This window comes from Macaca thibetana, chromosome 6 (assembly GCF_024542745.1).
Source record: "Macaca thibetana thibetana isolate TM-01 chromosome 6, ASM2454274v1, whole genome shotgun sequence".
NCBI classification, from domain to species: Eukaryota; Metazoa; Chordata; class Mammalia; order Primates; family Cercopithecidae; genus Macaca; species Macaca thibetana.
In genome coordinates this window covers 73109231-73130355 of record NC_065583.1, presented here as the reverse complement: position 1 = coordinate 73130355, position 21125 = coordinate 73109231, and the positions used below count along the sequence as shown (strand labels likewise).

At 42.0% G+C, this 21125-nt stretch overlaps 1 protein-coding gene and 1 long non-coding RNA gene across 3 annotated transcripts in view; one reads left to right on the top strand and one right to left on the bottom strand.

Moving 5' to 3' along the window:
- FBXL17 (F-box and leucine rich repeat protein 17) overlaps nucleotides 1–12996 on the bottom strand; it is a 544473-nt gene extending 531477 nt beyond the window's left edge. Inside the window, exon 1 of the mRNA XM_050794618.1 lies at nucleotides 11295–12996. Coding sequence (XP_050650575.1) covers nucleotides 11295–12290 — 996 coding nt within the window. The 5' untranslated portion in view covers nucleotides 12291–12996. The remainder of the gene's footprint in view (nucleotides 1–11294) is intronic.
- Nucleotides 12169–20767, top strand: LOC126957124 (uncharacterized). 2 transcript variants are annotated; one of them, XR_007726660.1, is made up of 3 exons: nucleotides 12169–12281; nucleotides 13309–13495; nucleotides 20649–20767. It is a non-coding gene; the product is annotated as an uncharacterized LOC126957124 (long non-coding RNA). The 2 variants fall into 2 exon arrangements; XR_007726661.1 differs by lacking the exon at nucleotides 20649–20767 and adding an exon at nucleotides 14266–15462.
- Nucleotides 20768–21125: the final 358 nt, after the last annotated feature.

Genomic DNA, 21125 nt, shown 5'->3' with positions numbered 1-21125 from the left:
TAAAAATAAAATTATTCCAAAATAACATCTACTCTAAAAAATAATTTTTAAAAGTTACATCATAAAAAGATGATTAGGGTCAGGATGAGGGCCAAAACAAATCTTGGAAAATTAAAAGCTATATCAACAAATACCATGTGTGGGCCACACTGGCAACCAGAATTGAACCAACTCTAAGAAGATACTTTTGAGGCAATCAAATAAAACTGAATATAAAAGATATTAATTTAAAGGAATTATTAAATAAGATTAAACACTGAAATAAATGTGAGCTATACATTTAAAAAAATTAATAAAAACAAGTAAGATCATTATTTACCCAATTATTCCAGTTCAGGGTTGCAGGTGACCAGCTGTCAGGGCACAAAGTAGGAACTAACAATGGACAGGGCACCAATGCACCACAGGGCACACCTACACTCACTCATACCAGGACCATCTAGACATATGCACACCTTATACACAACCTAATGTACACAGCTTTGCGATGTGGGAAGAAAACAAATCAGAGTACCCAGAGAAAACATGTGCAGGCATGGGGAGAACATGCAAACTCTACACAGACAGTGGGCCCGGCTAGGAATTGTTTTTTTTTTTTCTCTCATCAACATTATAACAAAATGATGTTGAACTAAAGGCTATTAGTCAAGGATTTGTTGTAATACATAAATGATTTCAATTATAATTATGACCGAAACAACTTACCTCTATATGGACAAAAGTTGTAGACGTATAAGCTTGAATCTCTACTACGTTTAAATCTTGGGCCTTGGGAAAACAACTGCCTGTTCCCTTCACAACCAGCTTTTCCTCCAACATGTCTAGTGAGAAGTACAGAATATCATAAAAGTGGCCGGGCATGGTGGCTCACGCCTGTAATCCCATTGGGAGGCCGAGGCCGGTGGACCATGAAGTCATGAGTTCAAGACCAGCCTGGCCAAAATGGTGAAACTCTGTCTCTATTAAAATACAAAAATTAGCCAGACATGGTGGCGCGTGCCTGTAGTCCCAGCTATTCAGGAGGCTAAGGCAGGAGTACCATTTGAACCTGGAAGGTGGAGGTTGCAGTGAGCCAAGATCATACCATTGCATTCCAGCCTGTGCAACAGAGCAAGACTCCGTCTCAAAAAAAAAAAAACCATAAAAGTCACTAGCAAATTTGTCTCCCATGCCAGCAAACATGTATTAAGCCCACTACAGCCTTTCACTTGCAGACATTACAACTGAAATATCTGAACAATATACTAAAAGCAATTACCTCAAAACTCTAAAAAGTTAGTGACGGATTGTGGAAGGGTACCAAAATTTGAAGAATGGCCAATAACAGAGATGAGTTTCCTAGGGTTTTTTTTTTGTTTCCCCCTTTAATCCCCTAGCATGGAATTCAGGGTGGCCCTGTACAGAAATGCACAGGAGGTAAATATCAACAAAAATTCAGAGAAAAAGCTATCTTTCTGGACAAAGGACCAGGAAAATGGGCCTCTGCAAGACAGAGAATGTGAGAAGAATCTTCATTTTTGGTTTTCCTTTCTTCTCCTTTTCTCTTTTCTCCCTATTGGCTATGTCTCAAATGCTATGTCACAGTAGCAGAGCTGCAATACAGACCCCAAAAGTAAACCCACCATTCTGGCCAAAAGATTTGGTGAAGAAGACTCTGTGGTCCAATAAGTAAGCAAGGAATCCCCACTACTGTTTCTTAATTTTATCATAAAAGCAGCTCCAGTCATGCAAAACCACACAGCAGCACAAGTGGCTGTATCTCTGAGAGACACTCCATCTTTCTAGCCAGATAACCAAATAAACTTTTATTGGCACACAAAACATAAATGAATGTGTACAACTATGTGCCAATAAAACATGATTTACAAAAACTGACAGTGGATTTGGCCTGTGAAGGGCCACAGTTTGCTGGTCCATTCACAAGAAAAAAGGAAATGAAAAGAAACTGCCCATGAGGAAACCCAGACGTTGGACTTACTAGACAAAGACAACAATTTAAGACATGCTTACAGACTTAAAGAAAATTGCGGACCAAGAACTAAAGGAAATTATGAGAACCAAGTAGAAATGTCTCACCAAATAGAGAATATTAATATAAAGTAGAAATTATGAAAATAAATAAGAATTCTAGAACTAAATTATACAATCACTGACATTTAAAAATTCACCACAGAGAGTCAACAGATTAGAGCAAGCAGAAGTGTTATATAAATGAGCCAAAGATGACCTCTGTGTATTGGTCCTTAGGTTATTTCTTCATTGAAGGATGAGACTCATTAGCTCAAGAGCCCGCTAGTACCAAACTCAATTTTTTACACATCCCACCATGCTGCTGAGTGACATCACCCAGACAGGTAAGCCTGCTCTCCAATTCTCCTGTATCCCACAAGGGTTGCCTTGCCCTTCTCCCCTTCTGGGTGGTGGTCTACCTCACTGTAAGTCTCTGCACAGCTTCATGCTGTAAAGGAATTTTCCTCTCATGTAATCCTGTCCAACTGCCACCAAATGAAGCTTGCTGTGTGTTACCACCTCTTATAATCATATCTCTTTCTTGAGAAGCATCAAAATCCCTTGAACCTCTAAAGAAGAAAGAATCAGCAAACCTAAAAATAGGTCAATTAAAATTAAAATTCAAATTACCGAGTCTGTGGACTGAAGGAAAATGAACATACCTGTGGAACACCACCAAACATGCATATAATTGGAGTCACAGAAGAAGAGAGAGTGAAAGAGGCTTAAATATTTGAAGAAATAATGGCTAAAACTTTCCAAATCTGATGAAAGACATTAATCTAACTCATAAACTCAATGAATTCCAAGCAGGATAAATGCAAAAAGATCTACATCAAGATGCATCATAATCAAATTGTTGAAAGACAAAAACCGAGAGAACCCTGAAAGCAGCAAGAAAAATGCAACTCATGAAAAGTACACTCAATATGATTAACAACTGATATTTCACTGGAAACATTGGAGACCAGAAGGCAGTGGGATAACATATTCAAAATGCTGAAAGGAAACTGTCAACCAAGAATCCTCTATCTGGTAAAACAACCCTTTAAAAATAAAGGCAAAATTAAGATCTTTCCAGATAAACAAAAACTGAGGAAGTCTGTGACTGGTAGACTTCCCCTAAAAGAAATGCTATAAAGAGTCCACCAGGCTGAAATGTAAGGGCATCAGACAGTGGCTTAAAATCACAAAACAAATAAAGGACACCAGTAATTGTTGGTATTTACATAGGTAGACATAAAAGTGCATATTAATGTGTCTTTGGTTTGTAATGCCTCCTCTTTGCTATATGATTTAAAAGACTACATAAAACAGTAATTATGAATCTATATTGATTGGCACAAAATACATAAAGCTGTAACTTGTGTCAGTAACAACAAATACAGGAGCAGAGCTTTTATATACCACTGAAACTAAACTGGTATTAATTCACACTAAATTGTTATAATATATAGTGTTAATTACAACCCCCACGGAAAATACTGTGAAATACACATATAATTATTTACTGTATTTTATTTATATATGTAATTCTCATATATACATATAATTCCCACATTATATAAAGATAATATATTTAAATATATTAATATATTTATACTTTAGTTATATTAGGTTATTTATAACATATTTAAATATATTAACATATTTATACTTTTGATTTATATTAATATATTTAGATATGTTACATTTATTTATATAATGTGAGAATTATATGTACATATGAGAAGGGGATCAAAATGGTACACTAGAAAATACCTGACATAAAGAACAGCATCAGAGGAATTGACAAAAAATATATAAGACATAGAGAAAACAAACAATAAAATAGTAAATGCATTTCCTTATCACTAATTACACTAAATGTAAACGGGCTAAACTTTCCGGTTAAGACACATAGGGCCAAGGCCAGGCACAGCGGCTCACACTTGCAATCCTAGCACTTTTGGGAGGCTGTGCTGAGTGGATCACTTGAGCCCAGGAGTTCAAGACCAGCCTGGGCAACATGGCAAGACCCTATCTCCACAAAAAAAAGAAAAAAAATGACAAAATTAGCCAGGCATGGTGGTATGCACCTGTGGTCTCAGCTACATGGGAGGCTGAGGTTGGAGAATAGCTTGAGCCCAGGAGGTCGAGGCTGCAGTGAGTTGTGATCGTGCCACTGCATTCCAGCCTGGACAACAGACTGAGACCCTGTCTCAAAAAGAAAGACACAATGAATGACAGGATGAAACTTAAAAACACAATCAAATTATAAACTGTTTACAAGAGACTCACTTTAGATCCAAAACTATATACAGATTGAGAGTAAAAGCATGGAACAATACATAGAGCAAAAACTGACAGAATTGAAAAGAAAAAAAATAAAAAGAGTTCTGCATTAATGCTTGGAGACCGCAACACACAACTTTTAATAATGGACAGAATAACCAGACAAGAGATGAAGAAGTAAAATGAATACCTGAACAAAACTTAAATTGGGCCTATCAGATATCTCTAGAACACTACACAAAACAGAATACACATTCTTCTGAAGTGTGTAAAAACATTCTCAAAGACCGAAGTCTAAAATACTACACTACAAGTCAAGTCTCAACAAATTTTAAAATATTAAGCTCATACAAAGTATCGTTTCCAATGACAATGAAAGGAAATTGGACATCAGTAACAGAGGCCAGGAACGGCAGCTCAGGCCTATAATTCCAGCATTTTGGGAGGCCGAGGGAGACAGATCACTTGAGCCCAGGAGTTTAAGACCAGCCTGGGCAACATGGCAAAACTCTTATTTCTACAAAAAAAAATACAAAAATTAGGTGGGTGTGGTGGCACGCGCACCTGTAATCCAAGGTACTAGAGAGGTTGAGGTGGGAGGACTACTTGAGCCCAGAAGGCAGAGGTTGCAGTGAGCCATGATCATGCCACTGCACTCCAGCCTGGGTGATACAGAGACTCTGTTTCAAAAAATGAAAGAAAAGAGGAGAAGGGAGGGGAGGGAAGAGGAGGGGAAATCACTAACAGGAGGAAATCTGGAAATTTCACAAATACATGAAAATTTAACAATCAACAAGTAAGAAGAACTAATAAAGAAAATTGAAAATAATTTGAAATTAATGAAAACAAAAACATATAGCAAAATATATGGGATACAGATACAAGTAACCACATATAAAAAGAAGAAAGATCTTGAATTGGCAACCTAAACTTCTACCTTAAGAAACTATTAAAAAAAACTCAACACAAACCAAGCAGAAACAAGGGGAAAAAATAGAGCTAATACAAATGAAATATAGACTAGAAAAATAACAGATGATCAACAAAACCAAAAGTTTATTCTTTAACATGATCAGGCCAAGCACAATGGTTCACACCTATAATCCCAGCACTTTGGGAAGCCAAAGTGGGAGGACTGCTTGAAGCCAGGAGTTTGAGATCAGTCTGGAAAACACAGCAAGACCCTGTCTCTACAAAAATTATTTAAGAAATTAACCAGGCATGCGCCAGCATGCCTGTGGACCCAGCTACTCAGGAGGCTGAGAGGAGGGAAAGCCACTTGAGCCCAGGAGTTTAAGGCTGCACTTCCATTTACATAGCTATAAGCTATGATCACATCACTGCACTCAAGCCTGGGTGACAGAGACCCTGCGCGCACACACACACACACACACACACACACACACACAATTTTGGCTAGACTAAGAATAAAGAGAGATTCAAATTTTAAAATCATGTATAAAAATGGGAACATTAATACCAACCTTACAAAAAGTACATAATTATAAGAGAACACTGTAATTCTGTGCTGCCAAATTGATGAAATAGATGACGAATTCCTAGAATATATACTATAAAAACCGACTCAAAAGAAACAGAAAATCTGAATGGATGTACAGCAAGTAAAAAGATGGAATATGTAATAAAAAACAAAAAACTTACAACAAAGAAAAGACAAGAACCAGATAGCCTCACTAGTAATATGCTTAAATCAGAATGAAAACCAATCTATCTTAAATTCTTCCAAAAAATGAGAGGATGAGATAACACTTCCTAACTCATGCTATAAGGCCAGCATATTCTGATACCAAAGCCAGGCAAAGAAATCTCAAGAAACTATAGACCAATGTCCCTTATGAATACAGATGTGAAAATCTTCAATAAAATATAAGGAAACTAAATCCACAGTATAGTAAAAGGGTTATACACCATGACCAAGTAGGATTTATCCCTTGGAATGCAAGGATGGTTCAACATATGAAAAAAACCCATATAACACACCATATTAATAGAATAAAGGTTTAAAAAAAAAAGATCATCTCAATTGATTCAAGAAAAAGCACTGGACAAAATCCAACACCCTTTCTTGATTAAAGCATTCAGAAATATAGGAATAAAAGAACACTTCCTCAACCTGAGAAACAGCATCTACCAAAAACCCCTAGTTATCATTATACTTAATGGTAAAAGACTAAAAGTTTTTCCCCAAAATTGGAAACAAAAGAAGGATGTCTGCATCATGACTTCTACGCAACACTGTACTGGAGATTCTGGCCAAGGCAATTAGACATGGAATATAAATAAAAGGCATCCAGATTGGGGAACTGGAATTAAAACATCCTATATTCACAGATTTCATGATCTTATATAGAGAAAATCCCAGAGAATAAACACAAAACTTAATGTTAGAATAAGCAATTTTTTTTTTTTTTGAGACGGAGTCTCACTCTGTCGCCCAGGCTGGAGTGCAGTGGCACAATCTCGGCTCACTGCAAGCTCCGCTTCCTGGGTTCACGCCATTCTCCTGCCTCAGTCTCCCAAGTAGCTGGGACTACAGGTGCCCACCACCACGCCCGGCTAATTTTTTTGTATTTTTTTTAGTAGAGATGGGGTTTCAGCATGTTAGCGAGGATGGTCTCGATCTCCTGACCTCATGATTCACCCACCTTGGCCTCCCAAAGTGCTGGGATTACAGGCATGAGCCACCGCACCCAGCCGCAAATATTTTTATATACTAGCAATGAATCATCTGAAGATGAAATTAAGAAAGCACTTCCATTTATAATAGCATCAAAAAGAATAAAACTTTTTTTAAAGCTCTCATTTGTTTATTGAGATTTCCAATTTGTTGGGTCAATGTCATCATATTCTACTGTAATTATTTAAATAATGTTTCCTTTCTTTTACCATGTTTATAATAGCAGTTTGAAGTCTTTGCTCAGTCTAATCTCTAGGCTCACTCAGAGTCAGTTTCTATTAACTGCCTTCTTTTTCCCTCAGTATGGGTCTCTTTACGTGTCTTAAAATTTTTTGTTAGAAACTGGACATTTTGGATGACACAGCCAGCGTATATATTTTTTTCTTTTTTTATTTTTTTTTGAGACGGAGTCTCACCCTGTTGCCAGGCTGGAGTGCAGCGGCATGATCTCGGCTCACTGCAATCTCTACCTCGCAGGTTCAAGCTGAGATTACAGGTGTGAGCCACCACGCCTGGCCGCCAGTGCAGAATTGTATATTTCCAAGCCTTTTAGCATGTCTGGCCCTAAACTGTGGAATCTGTGTTCTGGGCAGTGTGACTACCTCTGTTCAGATTTTAATTCACATATATATATTTTAGCCTGGCTTTCTAGGGAGTCATCCTGTGTCTGAATAGCTTAAGTTTTCAGCTATGTATATGCCAAAGATATGCTCAAACAGCTTGAGCCTGCTCTTCAATCTGTGTGTGGGTTAAGAAGGGCATATTCAAAGCTTAGAGAATTCTCATCTGCCTTGGCCCTTGCTCTCAGTTAGAAAACCTCAGGTCTCCCCTACACATGTGCATAGTTCCACAATATGCCAGGATATGTGGAGTGGTCATCCCTTTATGGTTCTCTCATTTCCAGGGTCTGCCTTTTAATGTCTTCCACTCACCCCAACTGGCACTACAACCTTAAAGGAGCAAATACATGGTTTTTCCTTCTTTTTCCCTACCAAGTTCAGTACATTTTATCGACAAAGGTTTTTATTCATTGCCCCAAATTGAATCAACTCGCTGGCAGCAAAGCTGCTGGTTTTCCAAACTACAGTTCTTGCCAAAAGTGCTGGGACAGGAGGTCACGTTAGAAGCCTACATGAGAATGCTGTAGACTTGCACTATTCTTACCTGAAGCTCTAACAGTTTTCCTAAGAATAAATGTTTCTCCGTGTTTTTCTTTGCTTTTGGTTGATTTCCAGAGTTCAAATAGTTTTGGGCAATTTTGCCAGTTTTATACTTTTTTGTGTGTGGAAAGGATTCACCAAACTCTTCATGCAGCCACAGGTGAAAGTACATTTCTTGTGAATATTTTTATGCCCGTCCTCCTCATTTTATAAATGAGAAAATAAAAATTTAGGAGGCCTAGATCATATTTTTAAGGTTAAAGGACTATGCGGTCTTAAAGGGCTAATTTGTCAGTTAACAATCAACATGTAGGGCATGATCACTGGAACCAAGTAGCATCTTGTCTGAAACATGCCTGACTTTAGCTGTTATCTTTTTTGTAAAAGTGGTATGGCTGTTATAAACCACAGGCCATTGACTAAATCCAGATTTGGTTTATCCAAGTGAAGAAATTTAAGATGTGGGTAATAAGCATAAAACAGGATATTTTCCCAAAGCTAAACAACTTTTTAAAGAAACTATTAAAATGCATTTTTGACTGCTTTAAAGCAGGTAATATTTATTAACCTACACAAAAGAAAAACATCCTTACTGATATTGAGCCAAAAATCAGTCTAGGATGCAACACATCGTTTAGTTTTTCTCCTCCGCCATTAAAAAAAAAAAAAAGGCAAGTATGGTAGCTTTCCCAAAAAAAATCCTTTAAATTCTTAAACATCCTCACATTTCTCTCCCAAATTCTACCTGCCTCGTTTGTTTTTTTGTTTGTTTGTTTGTTTTTACGGCTATAGTAACTTCATAGCATAAAAGATGAAGCAAAAGCAATACAATTATAATAGCTATTGACTCACTACCAGGAGAAAAGGGTATAATTTCTAAGAATGTTTTCCAACAGTGATGATGGACTTGTGCCTCTCTATGCAACAACCCTTCTAATATTAGAAAAGAAAAATGGTCATAGCTCCTTAAGTCTTCTCTGCTCCAAGTCAAACAACTCCAGTCCTTACCAGCAGAGCTAGAACCCTTTCACCACCACATGGCTCTACCGTGGCTCAAACAGTAACTCCAGTCAGAATATGGACATTGCTTAGAAATATCCCTTCGTGGTGTGGCATATTCACCGAGTCTCAGAGCCCAGACTCCAAACACCTGATCATACATTCATTCGTAAGTATTTACTGAGTGCTACTATATGCCAGGCACTGCACTTAAAGGAGAGAGAGCATTCAACAGGACTATGAATCCAGAGTCTCTGCACCCAAAAACTGGGGTTGGCAGACACTGAACAATCACTAATTCAATTCATCCCAGATAGTACAACTCACTTCGTGCTGAATACCACTAGGACCATCAGACTCAGACAGAGAATCTTTATTAGAGTTTTCTAATACAAGGAATGGAAATCTACATAACATGTCCAAATACACACAATAGGGCAAGTCCATGGTAATTCCCATATGTCCTTTAGACAAAGTTTTCAACAATCCTCAGGAAAAAATATGAAAAAGAACAATGCGGTATTAATAGAATAAGTTTATTTTATTCTATTAGAGTTTCTCTTTATTATGAGCCCATGTCCCCCTTTTTTTTTTCTTGGCATTAAAATGTTTTTTACCTCATGAAATAATGGTTTAAGTAAAAAAGTAGAAGGTACCTGGCTTTGTTTTGGTTCATTTTGAAACAGTCTTATTTGCCAAATAAGAAGAGAGCAATCAAATTTCTATACCAAATATTTGTTGATATTTTATTTATCCATATCATCCAGTGATTTAAAGGACTCAAGAAAGTTCCCTTTGTCCTAAAATGCACCTCTGCACACAAAGAGTAGGGAATTACTCTTCCAACAAGTAGACCTCCATAAGAATTAGATCATTACATTTTGACACAAGGAAGTGTAAGTTTTCCCACCTTCTTGCTGTATCATTCACAAGAACATTAATATCACAGTAAAAAAGACCCAAACACACAGTACTGTAAATATGCAAAAAGTCTAGTCACAGAAACTATATTGGTGACAATAACAATTGTAATTACTGACAGTTACTTCAGTAACGGTAAAAGTAGCCAAATTCTTATCAAGATTATTTATGGATAGTCTCTAGTATCATCCACAATGAAAATGGTTTATATTTATTAAGCTCCAGATTGGGTAGGGTGGGAGAAGACAGAAAAAGAGGAAAAAAGTTAATAACTTAAGAAAAACTCTATTATGTAACTAAAGTTTGTCACTAGCATTGACAAAACTGCAAAATATCCTTGATAGTTGAAAATGACACAAAGTTCATATAGGACACCTACCTCTACTCACCCATTTCCCAACAAAAAATACATCTGCGCTTACCTCTGGTAATCTGCATGCTTTTATGCAAAGGCTAAACTGTAGAAGGGCATTACAACATAGCATAAACAAAGGGGTTTTAAAGTCAGGTGGTCTTAAATTCCCTCATTCAAGACCTAGATCTGCCCTTTACTTTCTGTATGTGACCTTTCACAAGTCATTCGACCACTTCAAGCCCCACTAGACTGTCAGCTCCACAGGAGCAAAGGCCACTTCTGCCTGACTCACTACTGTAAACAGTGGCCCACAGCACGGAGAAATCAGTTTCTTCTGGTATAAAATAAAGATATTAACAGTATTTATCTCGCAGCTTTAACTGAAGGAATAAATGGGATATTATATATATAAAGTTCTGGTGCAGCGCCTGATTATGGTAAATGCTCAATAATAACTGTTTGACATTAACTACCAATCATCAAACATAAAAGTAACGTTTGAAGACCTTCAAATACTAATACGCAAAGCCTTTACCCACTAAGTATAAACTTCCCGATTAATTTTTTTTTTCTTTTCCACAGAATACCTGCGAAGTTTCTAAACGACTGGGTTGGGATTCTAATAATAGCTGAACCCTGAATGGTGGGTTACAGAGTCAAGCTATTAAAAGACATTCAGTAGACTCCAAGTGCTCCTACTTCAAAAAATAGGTCATACGCAGAGGCCCCACTGGCTTCCCAGTCTCCCCTTCGGACGTCCCTAGACTGTCAGGGAACCCCCCTCCTCCGCGTTTAGGGGGAGGAGAGAGAAAGCCTCAGAGGCGGGGGCCGAGGGTGGGGGAAAGCGAGCATCCCTGCGCCTCTCGCCCAGACCCACCTTGAGCAGGATGGACGGCGGCAGCTGGTTGATGTCTGGGGTTTCGGGGGACGGCTCCCTGTGACAGTCGCAGGGGTTTTCGGGGGGCTCCCGACAGTCCGCGTCGCCACATTCATGCTGCTGCTGGGCGGACGAGGGGGCGGTGCCCCCGGCTCGGACAGCGTCCCCGCCAGCTTCGGTAGGGGCACCTTCGGAGGTGGGAGAAGAGGGCGGGGGGCAGAGCGGCTGCGGGTGCTGCTCCGGGCCCTGGCAGCAGCCGGCGTCGGGGGGTCGGGGCGGCGAAGCGCCTCCCCCCGCAGGCCCTCCCCCACCACCACCGCCGCCGCTGCCGCAGCCCCCGCCGCCGCAGCGGGGCTGCTTGCAGGGGGTGCAGGCTGGGACCCCGGCCCCCTTCCGCTTGCACACCATTTCGGGGGGCGTAGGGGGCTCGGCCGGCGGCGGTGTCGGCCCCCGGAAGAGCTGCACGGCGGCGGGCGGCCCCAGGAAGCGCACCGGCCCCAAGCTGGCCAGGAAGAGACTTCGGCCCTGCTGCTCCCAGGCGGCGGCCGCAGCCAGCCCCAACTCTTTGCAGCAGGAGGCGGGCGACGAAGCCGAGGCGGCAGCGGCTGCGGCGGCGGCGGCCGAGGATAGCAGGAAGCGGCGGGCGGCAGCGGCGCAGTCCTCGGCGGCCAGGGCCGCGTAGCGCCGCGCCAGGTGCTGGGAGGAGGAGGCGGCAGCGTAGGCCCCGTCCCGCGGCGGCGGCGGCGGCGAGAGCGGCGGCTCCTCCTCTGGGCCGGCGGGGGCGGGCGCGCCGGGACTGTGCACGATGAAGCAGAGCATGCAGGGCCCGCGGAAGAAGCAGTCCCGGCTCCGGGGTGCCGCCGGTTGAGGGGGCACCTTGGCTGGGGTCCGGCGGGGCAGCCTGAGGAGAGGGCGCCGGCGGCGGCACCAACTGCAACAGCGAGGCCTCTTCTGGCTCGGGCGGTTACGCGGCTCCTTCGAGAGAAGGTGGCCCATATAGAAGACCCCGAGGAAGGGGACCGGGACGGGAGGGAGGGAGACCCAGAGAGGCGGGCTCCTGGCAGCGGGGCAGGCCGCTCGCTGGCTCGGCCCCCGGCCCGCGGCGGGGTCGCCCTCCCTGCGCACACACACGCACACACGGGCACACACGCGACGGTGGGGGGTGGGCGTCAGCTGCGGGCCGCCGGAGTGCCCGACGGGGGCTACATGCTTTGCCCAGGGAAGCCGGGAGAACGATGGGCGCGAGCTTTGGGGACGCGAGGGAGTGAGCGAGCGAGCGAGCCTGCCGGCTAGGTGACCAGTCCGGGCCCGGCCAGCCGGCTCAGTCAGTCAGCGCGGCAGCGGGGGCAAGGCCGGGTCCCGCTCAGACCATTTTAACTGCGGATCTGCCGCCGGCGCGCGCGCCCGCGACTCTGCTCGGAGCCGCAGGAACGCGCGGCCCGTTCCGGCAGGGGGCGGAGCCAGTTGCGGTGGCGCGCTCGTGGCGGGGACGCCAGCGCCCGCTGCTCACCCGGAACGGCAGCCACACGGCACTACGGGAAGAAGCCGGCCGGCTACGGTATGGAGCTCTGGGCTCGCGGGGTGCGGCGCGCGCCCCTCCCTCCAGCCGCCTAAGGTTTTTCCGAAGCTGCTGGGCGTGCGCCGCTTTTCTAAGGCGGGAGGAGACACTTCCGAGCCAGCTGTGTGACATCCGTTTACACAGCCGCGCTGACGTCTCGAGGTGTAAGTTCAAGAGCTGCCATTGGCCGGTAGCCGCTCGGCTCTTCCCCTCATCTTCCACCCCCATCACCACCCCTGACTCGGAAACCCAGGCCACTTCGAAGCCGCGAGGCGGGTTCCGCCGGAAGGGCCGGCGTGGGTGCTGACCGCGCCTTGGGCGGAGTGGCAGATGCGGCCGGTGGGTGATACGCACCCAAGTCATGTGAGGGGTTGATTGGTTGTGCGGCATCACTGTTTACTCACTTGTGTTTTATTAATTGTTGCGTACTACTGCCTTTCCACAACTTTATTTCAGAGTGAAAGCATATATCAAATTACCTGTGCACGGTGGAAAGATAACAGCTTCCCCACCCAATGAGCCATCCAACACCCAGGCTACAAGCTGTAGATCACTTTATTGTCTGCACCCTCGGAATGCTGTCTAGCCGTCTGTTATATATTTTAAACATGACGGTGCAGTGCCGGCTGTATGACAAACCTTGGTGAGTCGGATGAGAAAGAGGAAATAGCTGTGCAGGCAGTCCGTTAGAAGGTTTGACTATATCGAGGCTAGAGAGCTAGGGCAGCTACTAGAGCGGCACCTGGTCTGGAGAAGTTAGCTTTCACAAGCGAAGAATTGGAGGAAGCAAATACCGATGGGAATGAGCGACTCCAATGAGAGAAATAGGAGAAGGTGGAATGGAGAGTGCTTTAGGAAGGACACTTTCTTCATTGTGATTACAGAGAATGACGAAAGGTAGATAAAGGATGAATATAGATAGGTGGATGTTTCTAGCCGGAAGGTGAGAGTTCCTTTCTGATGGTTTCTATTTTCCTTCAGATAGAGCTTGGTTACCTGCTGAAGGGTGGAAGTGAAGTGGCAGCTGTTTAAAAAAAAAAAATCTGCTAAGGATAACTTGAGAGAGCTGACTGAGGGAGCAGTATTGCAATATTCAAGGCCCAGTGACTTAGAGACCTCTGTTGGAACCTACATTGCTATTACCACTATAGTGGCCAGCGCCACCCAGTCTGCACTCAAACATGCTATCCAACATTTGTTTATTGTGGCCTCTTTGTCAGAAATGACTAATCTTAAGTCTGTCACATTCAGGGATCCTTCTTTCAGAGCCTAATGACAGTGATGTGGAATTCTAGAAGCAAATATTTGTCAAAAGATTTCACAGACATACACGCTATTCACTATCAAATGCATTGCCTGAACTACATTTACCTACACATATAATCCACATAACTTTCATCCATCTGCCTGTAGGGGAATCTTCCAGGGCCCCAGAGCAGTGTTTGAGGACTTATTACAGATCCTTTGACATCTCTACTCGGCTGCACTTTCACAAAAGGCAAGAGTATTATAAAATGTTTTGTAACTTTATGTCAAAAATGTTAACCTATCAGAGCCAGTTGTGGTTGTACCTATCTTTCAAACTACAGCAGGGCTGGTGAGGTGTGAGAATCGCTTGAGCCCAGTTTGTTATGATTATGCATGTGAATAGCTGCTCTACTCCATCTTGAGCAGGGTAGTGAAACACAGTCTCATTTAAAAAAAAAAAAATGTGACCTGTGCATTTAATATAAATACACATCTGCCCTGTGAGCCAGCAATCCCACATCTAGGTATTTATCCGGAGAAATAAAAGCATATATCGATAAAAAGACATACAAAAAATGTCCGTAACAACTTTATTCATGGTCACCAAAAACTAAACTCCCCAGATGTCCATCAGTGGGAGAATGGATTAATAAACTGATATATTCATCTAATTAAATACTACTCAGCAACCCAAGAAAAAAAGCATGGATGAATCTCAAAAACTTAGGATGATTAATGTTTTCTGGATACGGGGCCCTTGAATCTCTACCTGATAACAAGCTCCCTATGTGATTCCTGTACAGACAGCCTGGTACCATGCAAATGTATCAGAACTACACATACCATCCAACTTCGATGTCTTGTTTTTAGAGATGAAGCAACTGACTCTGGGGGTTCTGAAGTCATTCCTAAATTTTACAATATATGTTTTGTTACTCCCAGTTCCTAAACCATTCAACCACAAGCAGATTGTCTTTGGTCTACCTGTTGTACTCTGTGCTGACAAAAGATACTTGTTTTTTATAGGTGAGATATTTTGCATGTCTGTTCTCATCACCCACCATCATCACACCACTAGTTCTCTCCAAAAAAAACTTCAAATTCCTTGAGGCTTAGGATTGTCTCTAACCCTTCTTTTTATTTACCACAGCAAATAGCAGAGAGTCACGGTCTTGTATATTTCATCAATGATTAAATAAGCTACTACTATTATCAGGAGAGCTGTAATGAGTTTTGGAACTCAGTACCCTAAATAATAATACCAATGTTGTAAATGTTAAAGATACAGAATTATGAATAAGAGTTATAAATTGGAATTATAGAGACAATTGTAGCAGCTGATGGCTTTGCTAGTTGTGGGGGCAGAGGGGGCGGAGTTGCAGTGGGAACCAACCCTGGACAGCCAGGAGCTGGATAGGCACTATTAGCTAGGCATTTGTGGTACTGGCAGTGGTCCTGGCATTCTCAGTTCTCAGTGTTTTGTCAAATATAAACAGTCTCACAAAACATCAACATCAGTTATAGTCACTTTATGACTACAATAGACAAGACAAATATAAGACCCCTCCATAATCATGTCTGAACACAGCAAATAGAAGAACAGTCTCTAAACCACAAAAATGACCAAACATTCTTTTTAATATAAGTGACCACTGTTTCTTGGCCAATTACAACCTTAACCTTGATCTATTCTTCCTGCCTTCTAGATCGCAAATATTAAAATACTCAGTTATAGGATCACCTGTTTCCTGCCAGCATCCAATCCAAAGCAAAACGTTGACACTTCCCCAAAATCACCTAACAGAAGCTCATTCCTGTAATGTTTTTCACAATACCAATATCCTCTTAGTGAGAGTGCCCCTGCCCGACTTCATTCCTCATTGCTCTTTTCCTCCCTGCAACAAGTCATTAAACCCACCTTGGTTTAAATCTGGTTGTTTTCCTGCTGCTCTTTAGCTGGAGGGCATTAGCAGTTGTTATTATGAAATGTCACCAGCCTATCTAAAGTTAATCCCTCCTTTGCCCTTTCACCTTACCGTTTTTATTTTCTTTATAGCTTATTATCACGTTTTAAAAATTTTTTGGTTTGTTCAATCAGAACATAGGCTCCATGAGGACAGGGATTTTGTTCAGTTTTTGGGAAGATAATCAGGCTACTATGTAGAAGACAGACTAGAGGAGAAGCAAGCTCTTAGATGCCAGTTAAAGTTGTTCAAAGGGTCTGTAGAGAAGCCTTAAAAGTATGAATTTAGGGCCGGGTGTGGTGGCTCATGCCTTTAATCCCAGCACTTTGAGAGGTCAAAGTGGGCAGATCACCTAAGGTCAGGAGTTCAAGACCAGCCTGACCAACATGGTGAAACGTCACACTACTAAAAATATAAAAATTAGTTGGGCCCAGTGGCGCCTGCCTGTAATATCAGCTACTCAGGAGGCTGAGGCAGGAGAATCGCTTGAACCCGGGAGGCAGGGGTTGCAGTGAGCTGAAATTGTGCCATTACACTCCAGCCTGGGCAACAAGTGCAAAACTCCATCTCAAAAAACAATAAAAGAATGTAGGCATTCTGAGAATAATTAAGTAAGGTTGTTATTGAGAAATATGTCTGATTGTGGAGTTGTCAGGATTTCATGAATTCTTTCTGAATTGCATAGAGGGAAGGGAATGATGAATATAGGGAGAAAACCCCCAAATTGTTTGTTCTTATGATTTATTTCAGTGAATAACTTACTGTGGTGAAATAATGGATTCTATAATATAAAATAGTTACATATTTGAATAATATCCCAACCTGAGGTAGATTTGAGTTATGGCCTACTGAGATTCACACTGAAAACCAGTATATAAATTTAAAATGTGGCAAAACAAGGTAAAAAGAAAAGTTTTTCTTTCTTCTTTGCTAACATAGATTATACTCAATTTGAAATTCACATTTGCCTATAAAAAAGACAGCCTTGTGTAAAAGGTGTTCATGCTTGAAGTTGGATAATAGTGGTTGTGGTAAATATCTAAAACATCCTATAGCACCAGTGACGCACAAAGAGAACAAAGATCACATGCCATTGATCCCAATAATTGTGGTAAATATGATGGATGGCCTAGAAAGACATTGTTTTATGCATCTTGAAATCATGGAACACCCGGGTGTTCAGTAAATTTAATTCCATGTTATATTGTGTTTTCGCTAAAATACTCAAGGCCAAAGATGATAGTGGAAAACAAGTTTCCAGAGAATTCCCTTCAGGAGGACAATCTATATTCCTGAATAATTTGTTTCAGACGTGATGTGAAAGTTCAGCTGCTGCCTGGCCTGTTCTTCCCTAAGCTCTTCTCTTGACTGATTCATTCTGAGATTCCAGATGATATCAGCCCTGATATCACCTCCTGTCATGAGAGTTCTTCCCCAGTCACTCTGTCACACTGCCCTGTTCATTTCCTTCACAGCAGTTACCACAGTCCGCAGTTGTGGTGTTTCTGTGTTAGTTGACTATCATTCCCATCAGAATTAGTTCCTACTTTGTTTACTCTCAAATTGCCAGCACCTAAATTTGTTAATCAACTGATTTTTAAAGGCAGATTTTCGGAGGCTGAGACAGGAGGAACACTTAAGTCCAGGAGTTCGAGACCAGCTTGGGCAACATAAAGAGACCTTATCTTTACAAAAAATTTAAAAATTAGCCAGACGTGGTAGCTCACACCTGTAGTCCCAGCTAATCTGGAGGCTGAGGTAGAAGGGTTGCTTGAGCCCGGGAGGTCAAGGCCACAGTGAGCCATGATCTTGCACCACTGCACTCTAGAGCCTGGGCAACAGTGTGAGAGACACCCTGTCTCAAAAAGAAACAAGTAAGTAAAGGCAGATTATCCTAGGTGGACCTGACATTATCAAGTGAACTCTTAAAAAGAGGGTCAAGGAACAGATGGGCACGGTGGCTCACGCTTGTAATCCTAGCACTTTGGGAGGCCGAGGCAGGCAGATTGCCTGAGCTCAGGAGTTCGAGACCAGCCTGAGCAACATGGTGAAACGCCGTCTCTACTAAAATAAAAAAAAAAAAAAAAATTAGCCAGGTGTGACGGCATATGCCTGTAGTCCCAGCTACTCAGGAGGCTGAGGCAGGAGAATTGCTTGAACCCGGGAGGCGGAGGTTGCAGTGAGCCGAGATCGTGCCACTGCACTCCAGCCTGGTGACAGAGCGAGACTCTGTCTCAAAGAAAAATAAAAAATAAAAAAAAAGAGGGTCAAGGAGAAGTCAGAGAGATTGAAAGCAACAGCAAATACTTTTCTTTTGGCTGTGAAGAAGTAAAGTTGCATGTTGTAGAGAGGCCTATATGGCAGAAAATGGCGGGCGGCCTCTAAGAACTGAGAGTAGCCCCTACCTGATGGTCAGCAAGAAAGCACGCCTTCCTACAGAATTCTTAATTCTGCCAACAACCACATGAGTTTGGAAGAATACCCGGAACTACAGAAGGGAGCACAGCTTGGCTGACACCTTGATTTCAGCCTGGTAAGAACCTGAGCAGAGAACCTAGCTGAGCCTGTGCCAGGACTTATGACTTACAGAACTACGAGATAATAAATGTGTTATTTTAAGTCACTTCATTTCTGGAAATTCGTTTTTGCATCAAATGCAAATGTTTTTACATGAAATAAAGCTTGTATTCAAATACAGTCCTATGGATACCAAAACTTGATGTAGTTTTAATAGCAGAAACCAAATGATCAAGTATCCATAATTCAAAGATTAACCTCGTGAAAGAAAACAACTAATCAGAAGTTAATACCTGCACAGACTATTTGTTGTTCTCCCACTTTTACATAAATTAGATAATTGAGACAAAGGTATGGGCTTATTTTTTTGCTTAAGATTCACATATTTATCTTTTACTTAAATGGAATTAGTATAACACAAAGATGTTCAACTATTTATATTCAATTTTGTGTGTGTCTATATTCTATAATTAGTATTTTCTCATTTTCAACTGACAGAAATAGTGCTTATAGAAAAAATAATTAAATTGCATGTGTCTCCCTAACATTAAATGTTTTTCCTCCTAAATTTCTTTTTTCTCTTTTTTTTTTTCTTTTTTTTTTTGAGAAGGAGTCTCACTCCATCACCCAGCCTGGAATGCAGTGGTGCTATCTTGGCTCACTGAAACCTCCGCCTCCCAGGTTCAAGCAATTCTCCTGCCTCAGCCTCCCAAGTAGCTGGGATTACAGGCATGTGCCACCGCACCCAGCTAATTTTTGTGTTTTTAGTAGAGACAAGGTTTCACCATGTTGGCCAGGCTGGTATCAAACCCCTGACCTCAGATGATCCACCCGCCTCCCAAAACTGCTGGGATTACAGGTGTGAACCACCACGCCCAGCCTTCTCCTAAATGTAATAACATTTGTATTTCTTATTATATAATTTTTTTTTTTTTTGAGACAGAATTTTGCTCTTGTTGCTTAAGCTGTAGTGCAGTGGCACGATCTCTGCTCACTGCAACCTCCCTGTCCCAGGTTCAAGCGATTCCTCTGCCTCAGCCTGCCAAGTAGCTAGGATTACAGGCATACGCCACCACACCTGGCTAATTTTGTATCTTTAGTAGAGACGGGGTTTCTCCATGTTTGTCAGGCTGGTCTTGAACTCCCAACCTTGGGTGATCCGCCCACCTCAGCCTCCCAAAGTGCTGGGAATACAGGTGTGAGCCACCATGCCTGGCCCTTATTATATAATTTTTAAATGGTTACATACTTGCACGCAATAGCCAGATTATTAAATCTACTTTTAGTGACTCAGAAATGACAGATCACCTTTACAACTCCCATGTGTTGAGAATTTGTTGTATTATTATAACGAAATGTCTATGTCCCAAACTTGTGTGCTCTACCCTGAGTCTGATGAGTAGCAGGTTGCCCCTTCCTATTTCATTCCCTATGTCTGGAGGTAAAATCATTATAACCAGAATCCAGAAACTGGAGGGATGGAAATAACCATTTAAGTTATATGTAATCCCTCCTGAGGCAGGTGGGCAAGAGAGGAAGGGTGGCAGGAGTAGTGAGGCAGATCACTCATCAGAGCCACTGCTGGTGGCTCTCACCTATCTAATAGATCTGATACTGCTGGCTTTAGTAATTCCTAGATTTTTTATTTTTATTTTTATTTTTGGCTCCTGAGGAAAGTAATGAGGCATTGGTTTTTGTTACCACTTAGGGAGTGGATAATTTTCTTCTCTGTAGCCTCATAAATTATATAAACTCTCTTAAACTTATGGCAGGATACTTTATCAACATATCACCAGTGTTGTATGGAGTGGGTAGGTCTTGATTCTGTTCTACTTGCTTTTTAGTTATATATTATTGTTTATCATCTTTAGGTTATTGTGTGTTCAGTCATACCTATAGTATGTTGTGATGCAAATGGATCAACCATACTTAGGGCCCATTATTTAGGGTCCATTATTTCCTACTAACTACATGTAAAGTAAGCTAAGGGGACAGGTATTTAAAAATATTATCTATACTCAATTGTTCAAACAGATGGAATCATCTTTTTTTTCTATTTTTATATAGGTTATAACTCTGTCATCCCGATTAAAGTGGGCAGTGGCACAATCATGGCTTACTGCAACCTCAGCTTCCTAGGCTCAAGCGATCCTACTACCTCAGCCTCCTGAGTAGCTGGGAATACAGGCAAGCACCACCATGCCCCACTAATTATTTTCTGTAGAGACAAGGCCTTACTATGTTGTCCAGGCTGATCTTAAACTCCCAGAGTCAAGTGATCCTCCCGCCTCAGCCTCGCAAAGTGTTGGGTACAGGTATGAGCCACCATGCCAGGCCTGAAACATAGTATCCTTAAATGTGTTTGTTCGACAACAGTTGTTACTGAGTCACCTCTCCCATTCTCAATTGAAAAATGGGAATGAGTAAATTATCGGTGTAAGGATCTTTTGCTCCCTCCAGGGCAATTCATTTTATAAGCTTGAGAACCATTTTCATGGGTAGTATGCTGTCCTTGCTAACTTCTTTCCCTTTCAAAACTGCTTT